Source organism: Bison bison, unplaced genomic scaffold (genome assembly GCF_000754665.1).
Source record: "Bison bison bison isolate TAMUID 2011002044 unplaced genomic scaffold, Bison_UMD1.0 scf7180017864260, whole genome shotgun sequence".
In the NCBI taxonomy this organism is placed as follows: domain Eukaryota; kingdom Metazoa; phylum Chordata; class Mammalia; order Artiodactyla; family Bovidae; genus Bison; species Bison bison.
Genome location: NW_011494832.1, coordinates 6,979,135 through 6,993,879, shown reverse-complemented (window position 1 = coordinate 6,993,879; position 14,745 = coordinate 6,979,135). Strand labels below are relative to the sequence as shown.

The 14,745-nt window shown below is 33.9% G+C and overlaps 1 protein-coding gene across 1 annotated transcript in view; it reads left to right on the top strand.

The window, feature by feature from the left end:
* PCLO (piccolo presynaptic cytomatrix protein) overlaps positions 1–14,745 on the top strand; it is a 379,448-nt gene that overhangs the window by 291,878 nt on the left and 72,825 nt on the right. Inside the window, exons 13-16 of the mRNA XM_010848195.1 lie at positions 4,508–4,616; positions 5,151–5,218; positions 6,250–6,464; positions 12,515–12,565. Of these exons, the coding sequence (XP_010846497.1) occupies positions 4,508–4,616; positions 5,151–5,218; positions 6,250–6,464; positions 12,515–12,565 (443 nt within the window). The remainder of the gene's footprint in view (positions 1–4,507; positions 4,617–5,150; positions 5,219–6,249; positions 6,465–12,514; positions 12,566–14,745) is intronic.

Here is a 14,745-nt window from a genome sequence, read left to right as displayed (position 1 = left end):
CTGTATTCTCTGGCTTTCAAACATTTTTCAGTATAGTGAGACTTAAGTAATACATCACTATTGCTTTCATTTATACTTTCTAATCTTTCATTAGTCTAGGTTTTTCTTTATATACTTAAAATACTTTTGAATTTCCTTCTCTGTGATTCATCTTCATCTTGCTAACTGCCAAGATATTTCTGGTTTTTTTCTACTAGATTATCATTTTTATTAATTTTTATAACAGCATAAAACAATAGATACAAAGGTGATAAATTGTGTAGTACCTGCCACTTAAATATTTGTGGAATAGATAAATAAAAATCATGAACTTTTGTGTGATATATATTTTGATATACCTTAATCTATAAAATTTTAATAGATAATGTAATAATTTTAATCCAGAATACATTTTTGAAGTAGTGATAAACATTGATATAAATAGTGATAAATATCACTAAAACTAGTGATAATGTAGAATGTTTTATGGTGACTGATTTTTTTAATTCAAAAATTTCTTATTAAATTTTTGGGGTTGTAATTACCAAAGTGTAAGATTTTAAGAAGTTAATTTTCTCATTACTCATACAAATCAAAAATCAGATTATCCTAGCATTCCTAGTAAAAGTTATTAGAATAGGCGCTTTCCATGGATATAATTCGGAGAAGGCAATGGCAACCCACTCCAGTACTCTTGCCTGGAAAATCCCATGGGCGGAGGAGCCTGGTGGGCTGCAGTCCATGGGGTCGCTAGGAGTCGGACACGACTGAGTGACCTCACTTTCACTTTTCCCTTTCATGCATTGGAGAAGGAAATGGCAACCCACTCCAGTGTTCTTGCCTGGAGAATCCCAGGGACGGGGGAGCCTGGTGGGCTGCCGTCTATGGGGTCGCACAGAGTCGGAGACGACTGAAGCGCCTTAACAGCAGCAGCAGCAGCATGAATATAATTGAAGTACCATCTGTACAATCTCAAACTTGAATAACTGGTTTGCATACACGTTGATATAATTTAAAGGAAATGTGTTTGCTCACAATGCTAAACAGTAGATAAAACCATTCATGTGTTCACTATCTTCTAGGAATTATTTCTAAACCAAAGTCAGAGTAAAAAGTTTCCTTAACGTTGAATATGCCTACATTCAAATCAATTAAGTGATAAAATACTGTTTTAGTGAACTTCTGTGTAGTATGATCAAATAATGTTTGCATGCATTTTAAAACAGTTTCTAGGACCTTACAATTAAAGTATTTTCAAGAGAATTTGCATGTGTCCAGTGGTTAAGACTTCACACTTCCATTCTAGGGGATGCAGGTTCGATCCGTGGTCAGAGAGCTAGGATCCCACATGCCAGGTTGCACATCCAAAGAAAATAATTTTCAAAACTATTATATATTTGAAGATACATACTTAATTATTTTAATTCTTACAAGTGCTAAAATCATTTTATGAACAGTCAGAATGGCTGCGATCCAAAAGTCTACAAATAATAAATGCTGGAGAGGGTGTGGAGAAAAGGGAACCCTCTTACACTGTTGGTGGGAATGCAAACTAGTACAGCCACTATGGAGAACAGTGTGGAGAGTCCTTAAAAAACTGGAAATAGAACTGCCTTATGATCCAGCAATCCCACTGCTGGGCATACACACTGAGGAAACCAGAAGGGAAAGAGACACGTGTACCCCAATGTTCATCGCAGCACTGTTTATAATAGCCAAGACATGGAAGCAACCTAGATGCCCATCAGCAGATGAATGGATAAGAAAGCAGTGGTACATATACACAATGGAGTATTACTCAGCCATTAAAAAGAATACATTTGAATCAGTTCTAATGAGGTGGATGAAACTGGAGCCTATTATACATAGCGAAGTAAGCCAGAAGGAAAAACATAAATACAGTATACTAACGCATATATATGGAATTTAGAAAGATGGTAACAATAACCCGGTGTACGAGACAGCAAAAGAGACACTGATGTATAGAACAGTCTTATGGACTCTGTGGGAGAGGGAGAGGGTGGGAAGATTTGGGAGAGTGGCATTGAAACATGTAAAATATCATGTAGGAAACGAGTTGCCAGTCCAGGTTCGATGCACGATGCTGGATGCTTGGGGCTGGTGCACTGGGACGGCCCAGAGGGATGGTATGGGGAGGGAGGAGGGAGGAGGGTTCGGAATGGGGAACACATGTGTACCTGTGGCGGATTCATTTTGATATTTGGCAAAACTAATACAATTATGTAAAGTTTAAAAATAAAATAAAATTAGAAAAATAAAATAAAATAAAATATAGTCAGATGAAATAAGGCAGCTAAAAGGAAATAAATTGCATACACTGCAAAAAAAAATAAAATAAAGGAGTGATTTGTATACTCATTGATTTTCCTGTGATTCTTGTAAAATTTGTAGGAAGTTGGAGAGACAGAGGAAAGCGAAGTTGTTATTAAGTAACTATGTTCAAATAGTCACATTCCCTATAGATTTCATACTCACCATGAAACCAAAACTAGAAGAATTGGCAAAATCCTCTGAACTGCAGTACTGCACCAGTGCTAGTGGGAAACTACTGGGGCAAAGAAGGTTCAACGGGCATATCTTGAGACTGAGAAGATCATGTAGTTCATGATCTTCGGTATGTATCTAGGTAACATGCTAGTTTGGAGAAGGAAATGGCAACCCACTCCAGTGTTCTTGCCTGGAGAATCCCAGGGACTGGGGAGCCTGGTGGGCTGCCATTTATGGGGTCACACAGAGTCGGACACGACTGAAGTGACTTAGCAGCAAATACTAGTTATCTCTGTATTTTTTCATTAGTTTTATTAATGAGTCTAAACAGATTTTCTTTTTTACAACTAGAAGCATTTTTCATTTCACTGTATAACCACATTGTATGAATTTGCCCCTTTAAAATGTGAAAAACTAACAGGTAAATTCAAAACAGGAAGCAAGAAGGTTATGCAGCTATTTCCTTTAATAGAATTTGTTCCTGCAGAAAAGTGGCAATGCAATTTCTGGATTATGACACCATTAATTTGTTTCAATTCAGAATCATCTGGTTATAAATGTACTCTTTCTTGTGACTAAAAGAAGTGTTTTTCAGTGTGCTTTACCATTTTCAGTGCTAAATTTTTCTTTGGAGGTATTATCGCATTCTTTTATGTAATTTTTCTCATTTTATGTGTACAACAGCCTGGGATTGTTGAACTAAACCTAAGGCCCATCTGAAGATAAAGTTTCATTGGAGTAAGTTATAGAAAAGTCATCATTCTTGTTTGTGTTATTGTAGGCATTTTTATGGACTTCTTTTGCCATTTCTCAATGGTAAAAGAACTTCCCTTACTTGTTACCAATGTATATCAAAATCATTAAAACTTTTAAGACTCAATCATGCCATGTTTAGAATTTCCCATGGAAGCCGATAGTGAACAATAGGGAATTTCACATTGGCATCTATGAAGCTCATTGAAAACCTAATTGTTCAACAAGTATTTCTTTTTAAATAATGTTCTAGCCATGGCAGGTATTTTTCCTCAGGTAAAGCTGGTAGCATTCACAAATATCTGGCACTATAACTTGGGTGGTTTCACTGAATTTATATGTAGCTCACATAGCTACATAATATGACCATGTGATATGTGCCAAACATGCACCCTAAATTATTTGACAGCTCATATAAAAGGGACCAAAAAACCTAAATGTAAAATATTGAAATACTAATATGTTGCTACTTTTTTTCTGTGAAAATTATCTTTCTAGAAAAAGAGGAAATACAAAATGCTCTATGACCAGTCCAGCAACATAATTTACAGGACCCAGAGCAAAATGAAAATGTCAGGCTCTTTGTTCAAACAGTGTTAAAAATTTCAAGATGACAGCAGCAAAGATTAAACCGAGTATGGGGCCCTTCTGAGCATAGAGCATACACACACCCATGACGCTGCCCTCTATATAACATCTGTTTCTTCCACTTAGGACTGTCTTGCATGTAGTGAAGTAACAGATACTTAATGGAAATCTTTTTTATCTGAGCAGAGTTGAGGCTATAACAATTTCTTAAAGGAAGCTTCACAACAAAATCCTAACAATTTTTTCTACCACTCCTATTCCATAACATAATAAGAGTTTACACTTTTCTAGTTGCTTGCTGCACATAGAAAATAATATATTGGTGTTTACAATTATTTCTTCCCCATAAAAAATTGGTTTAGTCAAGAATGTTGTCTTCATAACAGTGTGAACAAAATGCATGGGTTTGATAATATTTAATTGTTTTTAAGAGCAACATTTTGAATGTTGTATTAGACACATTTTATATGTTCAGGTAAGTTGATGAAATCAAGCTACATATGGTTTTGATATTTATGTTCCAGAGAACTCTGAACTGATGTTCTCTGAAATGGCGTGCTCAGTTGAATGGCTGCTGAAGTGGTTTTTAAATGCAAAGCAATGTCTTCTGTGCCCTGTGGACCCAGATGAGACATAGCACGCCTTTTTTTTTATTTTATACTTGAATTTTTCTTTTTAGGCATGCAAGTATTGGAGTGGAATGGAATTCCTTTAACTTCTAAAACATATGAAGAAGTGCAGAGTATCATTAGTCAGCAAAATGGGGAAGCAGAAATATGTGTAAGACTGTGAGTTTTTCCCCATCTTTTTGTTTCCATTTTTTTGGCTATTCATGGCTCTTTTAATTTAAAATTGTTAAGGTGGAACCTTTGCCAGTCAGAAAGATTGCTTGTAATTAGAAAATAAAGTGAATGCAAGTTTATAGATGTCTTGTATTCAGAATCAAAGTCTAAAGCACAGAAAGAATTCAGCTAATTTTGTTTCTTATTATGTCCCCTTTCATGATTTTCTTGAAACATGCATCATTTAAATGAAAGCCTAAACCCATTTAGATTTCATGGATTTGTACAGTATTTCAAAATGAACTTATATTTAATCCATAAAGATTTCACCTTAAATAATCATTTTTATCAGCTGACTTTTAACAGCATTGCAAATATATATTTGGTTAGAAGGGTGAGCATGCTTTGAAATTGCTTTATATCATTAACCACTTCTCATTTACCTACTGAAAAAAATACTCAGCGTAGTTGGAAAAAGGGGCCTTTTGTCTCAGACGTCCTCAATTGCTTTCTTAATTTTTTTTTTGTTTTAATTTTTAGGGACCTCAATATGCTGTCAGATTCTGAAAATCCCCAGCACCTAGAACTCCATGAACCACCAAAAGCTGGTAGGTGAAAGCTTCCAAGTGTGGTGAAGATGGAGATGGAGAAGCAGTCGTAGAGGCAGATGGAGCTGTAGATGAGGATATAGACACAATTACAGATAGAGGCAAAAATAAATGTATAGACATATGAATGTTTATATATGTATGTAATAGTAAGAAAATCGGAAGCATTGTAGTTTCATTTTCGTATTCTAGGCAAACACATATATACATGTTAGAACCATTAAAGAAATTCACATGAAATTCTTGCTGTGTGAATTCACATTTGGAATTCTTTAAAATTCAATTCATCATATGAAAGTAATTCATGGAGTCATTTATTTTGGGTCCTATATACTTTTTGGATAATACTAGATTCTTTTTAGCATAGCTGAGTTTTGGAACACTACTGAAACATTCGATTGCCTTTTATAATAAATAAAAATCAATATAATATATAAGTACACAGTAAAGTAGATTTAACTCTTTCTTAGATAGCAGATATAGTCTATAAATTTAGCTCATTTATAAGATTAAATATATTGTTGTTCCATGTTCAATAAATATTTACCAAGCACTTCCTATGCTATTGCCAATATCTCTAAGAGTCTGGGTTATGGCACTAAACAGAGCAGACCAAAACCTGTAGAAATTTTCATATATCTGTAAATGTAAATATATTCTTTGAAATTTCCCCTTAGAAAAATAGATGTATAAGATTGCAAGAAATAAAAACAATCAATCATAGAAATTAAATTCCAGTGAATAAAAGAGTATTTTGTCATATAGTTAGTTCTCTGTATAAAACATTTACAAGCATTTTTCTAATGATATAATAGGAACCTCAAATTTCCTCTGTAATTCAGTACTCTTTCTCAGTCTCTTCTAGACTTCCTGAGAAATAGATTTATAAAGGTACACTTGCATGTATTTTCTTTTTAATTTAAATTGTTTTACATAACATTTTGACTTTGTCATCTAGAACTCAGATAAGTTCCATGGTATTAAGTACCAATGAAACTGAGAATATGTGAAGCCATTTGGTTTTGTTGCAGTGGATAAAGCGAAATCCCCAGGGGTTGATCCCAAGCAGTTGGCAGCAGAGCTCCAGAAGGTCTCACTACAGCAGTCACCACTGGTTCTGTCATCTGTTGTTGAAAAGGGATCTCACGTTCATTCAGGTCCTACATCAGCAGGATCCAGTTCCGTTCCCAGTCCTGGGCAGCCAGGGTCACCCTCAGTGAGCAAAAAGAAACACAGCAGCAGCAAGGTGAGAAATGCCCAATGCAGCCTCTAAATTGCTTATTTTCTACTCCTTACTCAAATTAGGAGATGGGAAATATAGTATCATGTCCTAAAGGTGTTTCTCATGTAATTTCTCCTTTCCTATTGATCTGCTGAAACAAACAAAAAAGGTTTCCATATCTCAGTATAAAACTGATCAAGATGTATCAAAATGATGTGTTTCTCTCTTAAAGTATTGTGGCAGTTATTATGAGGGACTTGAAAAAAAAATGTATCTGATGCTTCCTGTTCTTTTTCTTTGTGGTTGTTACATAAATCTGAACCTCTTTGTGTATCAAATATAGTCATTGTATCTTTTTCGAAACACAAGATATAATTACATTATATTTTGTAATTTAAATAAATAGTAAAAAAGACCACGAAATGAGGATAATTTAGGACAACAGGAAACCAAGAAACCCAGTAATACAGTATTGCTATTTTGAAATGTATCCAATTCCATACTAATAAATTTTCTCTTCATGCAGTTCTTCAGTTAGAATAAATGTTTCTAACAGTATTATTTTAGAGTTACTGGGGAATTAAAAGAAAACATAAATTAATTTTAACTTAATAGGACCAGGTGATAATATAGACAATTTGTAATTTTCCCCCCATAGATTGGATTATTAATAGAGAAACTCTCTTCATGATTGATAAATACATTTAAAAGGGTTTTTTGTTTGTTTAAACATAAAGGTTTTTCCTTATGTGGTGAAATATATGTAGGAAGGACAGGCTATGGTTAGATAAGTTGACTGGACTTCAGAAAATAGTTTTTTAAGGTTTCATGAGGAATAAGTTCAAAGATAGACTCAATTTCAAAATAAATTTCAACACAACTATATTTTCCCACATGCAATTATGTATTAATTTTGAAGAATTACCTCATGGAGGTGCCCTGTCTCCAAAGTTACAGGCTGATATCATTTTCTGATTTCTCAGTATCTCCACACAGATGACCTAAAGACATGACAAATTCTGCTAACAAAGTTTTCACACCAAATACAGTAAATTCTATAAGTCTGTCATCCAGATATTTTTTTTTTATTTCAGCATTTGACATCACCATCCTCCCAGAAAATTAAGTCAAATATAAAAGCACCGTCTCATCTTTTCTTTTGACTCATTGAATCCTAGTGCTGTGAATTCTAGTTTTTTGATAAGTCTCTAATAATTTTCCATCTTTTCTGAACTTGCCAATTTCATTTAGTAAAGCATTATTCTTCTTTACCTGCAGTATTGCACTTACTGCTAGTCACTCCACTCACCAGTCTCTCTTCCTCCCTCTTAATCTACCCTCCAACTATGGATCTGTGACACAGTGATTGGATTAGGTCCCTCTCCTGTTTAAAATTCATCCCTGCTACCTGGAATGTCAGCTTCCCTGCCTCTACCTGGGGAAGGGGGATGTTCCTTGGAAGATTATCACAGTAAACTTAATGTTGTCAGATCTTTACAATAGCCTTGCTACTAAGTACTCTATTTCTTAGGGTTATCAACTCATTCTACTTTCCAAAGACATTTTTAGATGCCGCCTTCAGTACCATGAGTCATAATTTGAATGCAAGATACAAAGATGGGTAAAATCCATCCCTGTATACTATGTAGACCAGTGGTTCTTAAAGCCTGCTCAGTCTAGTAGTACCAGCATCAGGCAGGAACTTATTAAAAATGCAAATTCTTGATCCTACCATTATGCCTTCTGAATCAGAAGCTCCAGGGATAAAACCAAGCAACCTGAGTTTTAATAAGTTCTCCAAGTGAGTGTGATACCCTTTGAAGTTTAAGAAGTACTAATTTAAGTATAGATGAAGGATGATATATAAACAAATTCAGTAAAGCTATAATGTTGGTGGTCATTAAAAACTGCAGAGAGCACTGGGACAATGGGGTTAGGAAAGCTGGCATTTAGCTAATGAACCCGTTTGGTAAAGGGGAAAAAGAAACCAACATTGAAGAAGAGAATGCACCACCAAAAAAAAAAAAAGAGAAACAGAAAATTGTATGCTTAAGTCATGGTATACAAAAGATATAGGGATAATAAATAGAGGAGAAGCCTAGATAATTGTAAATTGAAAGACATTATATGCCATGCCTTGCTTTTACTCTACAATCTGCAGAAAATGAAGAGTCAATGATAAACAAAAATAACAGAAACCCTTCCTCTACGAAGCCTTTCCATATTCTAATCCCTCCTTAGAGTCATCCTTCTCTCCTCCTTCCCTCCCTCCAAAGTGCCAGATGCTTTATGTATCTAGTAAAACAATTTGTATCTTGATTATGGTTACTTGTTTGCTTATTTTACCCTCCTAAATGGGCTGCACACTCATTAAGAACCAAAAGCCATTTCTTATTTTCTTTATAGCTCCCTAAGCACGTAGCAGAGTAGCTTGCATAGACCATAACAAAATAAATTAAAATTAAATTAAAACATCAGTGGTACCTGTGAGTCTTTATAATATTATGGGAATAAAAAATAGAGGTTTTTTTTTTTCATGTGAACTTTTTTGGTAATGATTGAAAGATGAACACAGGTATTATAGGTATTATAGGACAGGTATTATAGGACACAGGTATTATAGGACAAATATCAGGGAAATGATACTGATACGTTTTATGATATGTGGTAATTCTTTTCTATGCCAAGAATGTGACCTGTGTAGTTTTACAGAGGTTTTGCTGAAACAGCTATAGAGCTTCACTGTCCATGACAGAGGCTGCTAGCCACCTGTGGCAATTGAACACTTCAAATGTTCTAGTCCTAATTGAGATATGCTGTATATGTGAATTATACAACAGATTTTAAAGACTTAGTATAAAAAAACATGTAAAATAGCTCATTACATTTTTTATATTGATTTCATGGTGAAATGATAGTATTTCTAATAAATTACATCAAATAAAATATGTCAGTAGAAATTAATTGCACAGGACTTTCCTGATGGTCCAGTGGTTAAAACTTCGTGCTCCCAATGCAGGGGACCCAGGTTTGACCCCTGGTCAGGGAACTAGATCCCACACGCCACAACTAAAGAGCCAAGGTACCCAACTAAAACCGGTGCAGCTAAGACCTGGTGCAGTCAAATAAACAAAATATATTTTTAAAAATCAATTTACCATTTATTTTTATATTTTTAAAGTGACTACTACAGTATTTGAAATAACCTATGTGGCTCACATTATAGTCTACTTGACAGTGATGGTATATAGATTGCTTTTTAATTCTTATTAATAGTAATAACAATAATCAAATCTGGTTATTAGTGAGATTCTATATATACTTACAGAAATATATAGTGAATAGATGTTAACACTCTTGAAGAAAGGGACTGTTGCCTATTCATCTTTTGGAGAGTTTATTATCATCAACATTTAGCTGGTACTGAGTTTCTTAAAATAAATAAACTTAATGATATTTATAGTATGCATAAAAGTCAATACTTATTTTTATTTGTTCTACAAATCCTACAATGTTAAAATATTGACATTGAGAGATTAGAGAAATACTGAGCAATGGTCTGAAGCTTACATGTTTCTGAGTCAGATAATATGTTCAAATATAGCATATGTTCTTCAGTTAATTTAGAAAATTATAATTTTAACATCCTTTTGTTTTTATTAGTTATGAGGCTAACTATATATTAAATTATAAAACATTAATATTATTGAGTAAATTAAAACAAAAATATTTAAACCATAGCATAATTATACATTAATTATGTATATTTAGAACACCATCTATTAAATGTTTTGAGTGATTATTCATAAGTAATTATTAATCTATTAATAATGTTCCAGTTTAAGTGATTGCTTCTAAGTAAATAAAAGTAAAATGTGAATCTAAATTATTTAGACATAGGGTTAAATTATGCTATATATTTACATATGACCATTTTAAATTATTTTGTTTACTAATTCATTATGAATTTTTTCCTCCAAAATTTTTATTTTACTGCCACAAGCTGTTTTATTTCTGAAATCTAATCAGATTTTCTTCATATTATCTTTAAAATCTGAATAATTTCTCCCATGATAGTATAAATAAATGTCAACTAAAATGCTTACTAGTTTTAAGTGTTCTAATGAAGTAGGTCCTTGCTCTCCCAGACTTTTCTATCATAGCACACAACAGCTCAGTAATTTTTTCATACTGCCCTTATACCAAAAGAGATACCTAAAACAATTAACATTTATTATATAGTTAGGTCCCAACAATTTAACTAGTATTTATGTCCAAACATCTTAGTAACCACTGGAAAAATAATACATAAAATGAAATAAAATGATGTATCTATTTCAGAGTTATATACTAAAATTATTTATCAGTGGGATATGTATGCCTGAAGGGACTGCAGAACTATTCAGATGGTGGAATTGGTTTGGACAGTGACACTTGCATTTCCTCTTCCACACTGATCACACTAATTTTCTTGCAGTACATTTTTTTTAATCACCACAGTCATCAAAAACCAGCTTCACAAGGGTATGACATCACTGAAAAGAAATACTTGTCTCTAATCTTAAACCATAACTACCTGGAGCTGATATGCCCACTGTACACAGATATTATTGTATCCTTGTGTGCCTTTATGAGTTCATTGCCACACCCCAGAACATTTAAAATTTGTCCATAAGTATATTCTCTGCACTGATTCTAGTTATGTTTGCATGATCATATTTCAAATGAGTTATAACTATCAAAATGAAATCAAAACAAAATACATTATCAATCATTACTTGGGGTTTTTTTCATCCTCTTTTTGACATTTTATCTCTAGTTATCCCTCAGCCTTGCTCATTGAGATTCATGGATATCTAGTTTTAGGAAACTTCCCATCTTTAATTGAGATAGAGTTTCAGGAACTTGTGTATTCCTTCTTTGTCTCGACTCCTTTGCTTTCCTTAAAAGTTAAACATAAAAGAATTAAGTAAACATAATTGTTCAATAACTAGCAGTTTATCCTTTGCAGCTAGAGCATAGTTTCAGTGTTAAATGGCCATTCACGTAAATGAGCTTTACTAATAAAGGATATATGGCTTAGAAAATTTAAACCCTTCTCTATAACTTTACCAATGATTACACATAATTTTTAATATTTCACAAAACAAGACTTGGAAGATAGCTGTCTTCTTTGATTGCTCTCATTTCTAGCATAAAATAATAAAAAAGTAGCAGAAACACACCTAAATATGATGAATTTTCCTTTTCCAGTTAATTATTATTATAAGGCCAATATGATGTGTATATAGGGATACAGGGCCTTTGCTGTCTCGTAGTAAGCTTGCCTCCATTTCAGCAAATGTCTCCCTACAGTGATGCCACATTGCCTGAAATTCTGTTGTATATCTAGAGTCAGGGACATCATTCCTTTTTTTTGTACAAATTTGTACATTCTACTGAAATGTAACAGATCAGTAATCAGTCATTTAATCAGCAGAGTGAATCACTTTATCAGATCACATTCTGAATGGTTTTTAAGGCTTTACTGACGTAAGAAAATTATTAAGGAAATGTGAACTTAGATCAAATGTTATGGACTTTTAATTAAAGGGGTATGAAATGCTAAAAAGTGTTTACCTGGGTGTCCCATTCTAGAAGAGAGTAGGACTGGACTGAGAACCCAGCAAAGGAATATAAGGTGGACTTTTATAACTTTTGGCCTCCTAGGCAGTCAAGTAAAAACAATATCTTTTTCATTTTCTTATAGACATTTAAAATCCATTAATACTTAAATTGAATACTTTCAACCAAAAGTTTCCATTTCTTAAGTAATTGAATGTACATTACTTCAGGTATAAAATTATAGTTTCAAAACAGGTTTCACACAATGAAAAAGAGATTTATGTATCTATAAAATTAAACATGTATTGAGAAGTGTAAGTAGACACTATAATCTGAAGCAACCAAATGGACAAAATGTGCTTTCCAGGCAGTGTGCTCTGACCAAACAGAACTTAACTCAAAGGGAAATTTAAGTGGTAAATCCTGTAAAGGGTTTATCCATTAATCTAATATATGTCTTAACATTGCAGCCTACTGATGCAGCAAAGGTTGTCTCTCATCCAATTACGGGGGAAATTCAGGTATGAATGCTTTTAAAAGATCATTATTATACCATCTTTTGTGGCTCTTTTTCCCACTGGTCTATTGAGATTGTAAGCACTATTAGAACCTTAACTTTTCCTGTTTTATGACATAGATAGGTATAAGTATTTTAATACGATATATGTTTTATTAAATCTAATTATACCTCTGGAATTCTGTACTTTGAAATCTACCTAATACCTTAACAGTACCAATGTATTAAGTCTCATTTACTTTATAGTTGCTGAATGTGTTTCAAACATGACAGATTCTCCTGGAAATTTGAAGGTTTCTCATTGAGAGTACTCTTGCCTGGAAAATCCCCTGGACGGAGGAGCCTGGTAGGCTGCAGTCCATGGGGTCAAGTCGGACACGACTGAGCGACTTCACTTTCACTTTTCACTTTCATGCGTTGGAGAAGGAAATGGCAACCCACTCCAGTGTTCTTGCCTGGAGAATCCCAGGGACAGGGGAGCCTGGTGGGCTGCCGTCTATGGGGTCACACAGAGTTGGACACGACTGAAGCAACCTAGCAGCAACAGCAGCATTGAGAGTTTCATGACTCTAATGCTGTCCTCTTTTCTTCCTCTGGTCAACAATTGCTAAATAATTGCTGAACAGTTACTCTAGAGCAGTGTTTTTCATACTGGAGATTATAACCAATCTGTAATTTATCAAATTAATTGAGAGGATTTTGACCAGGAAGATAGAAGAAAATAGTTTAAATCATTATTTTTTTTTTTTAGTTCTGTGTGCATGTTTCTGTGTTTATATATTGCATCATAAATGGGCAGATTCAGAAAAGTTAGAAAAATGATACTTTAGATAATACTAAAAAGTAATTTAGGGTAGGTAAGAAATGTCATATGAAAAGAATTAACAAAATAGAAAATAATAGCTATTTGAAGATAGTACATTTTCGATAAAAGAAAAGAACAGTGAGTCTTAGTTGCATCCACAGTACATTTTCACAAAGGATAACAGAGATTTGAAGTAATTTGAGGATAAGCATAGAAAAAGGAGAAGTGTTTTCCTGGAAGAAGAAATGGTACAAGGAACAATTCTGCTGCCAGAGGGTAATGAAAGGAACAGATCTGCTCTGCTGCAGGAAAATGTTCCTGTAGAGATAAGTTAAGACTAAATTAAAAGAACCTTGAACAGAACCCGAAGGATGTTAGCCACAACATAATAGAGGGATCAGGAAATATTTTAGAGTGAGGGACAGGCTAAATGAAACAAATATGTCGTAGAAATTCATAGAGCCACAGCCTCTAGGAAGTATTATAAAGAGGAGGACACAAAGACAAAGAAATCAATTGTCATCCGGGCATACCCGGATTGAAGCAGAGTGGAGAGTGAGAGTGGAAATGAAGAAAAAGCACAGAACATGGGCACCCTAATAAGAAGGACCCAGCAGGATGGAACTGAAATCACCAATGTGCTCTCAATCTTGCTGTCTCACTGCTATTTCTCACTTCTAGAAAGCCAAAGGTGATCTCTTTTAATTTCACATGCAGCAAAGAAAATGCTAGATACTCTGATTCATAATATCTCTTTCTTTGTCTCATTTTTTTAATTTTTTGCTCAAGGGTCAACATGTGCTGTGTTTCTTTTTGGCTTGTTATAATTTGTTTTTTACTGAAAGGTTTATTTTCTAAAACCATTTTATTTTGAATTGGGGTATAGCTGATTAACAAACAATATTGTGATAGTTTCAGGTGAACAGCACAGGCACTCAGCCATATATATATATGTATACATACATGCATATATATCTACTCTCCGCTAAGCCCCCTCCCATCCAGGCTGCCACATGACATTGAGCAGAGTTCCATATGCTGCACAGGATGTCCTTGTTGGTTATCCATTTTAAATATAGCGATGTGTACACGTCCACCACAAATTCCCTAACTATTCCTTCTCCTTCACCCTTCCCCCCTGTCCCCCACCAACAACTGTAAGTTCATTGTCTGTCTGTGAGTCTATTTCTGTTTCGTAAGTAAATTCATTTGTTTTGTTCTCATTTTCTTTTCACTTCAGTGGTAATATTTAATTTTACAGTAGAACTTTGCTCTAATATTTTCAACTCCCAGGATATTTGCTTTGCTTTCCTTTCCTTTTTCTTTTCTAATTTTATTGATTTGATTTTTCTCCCTTTGTTTCTTCATGAGTCTGGGTA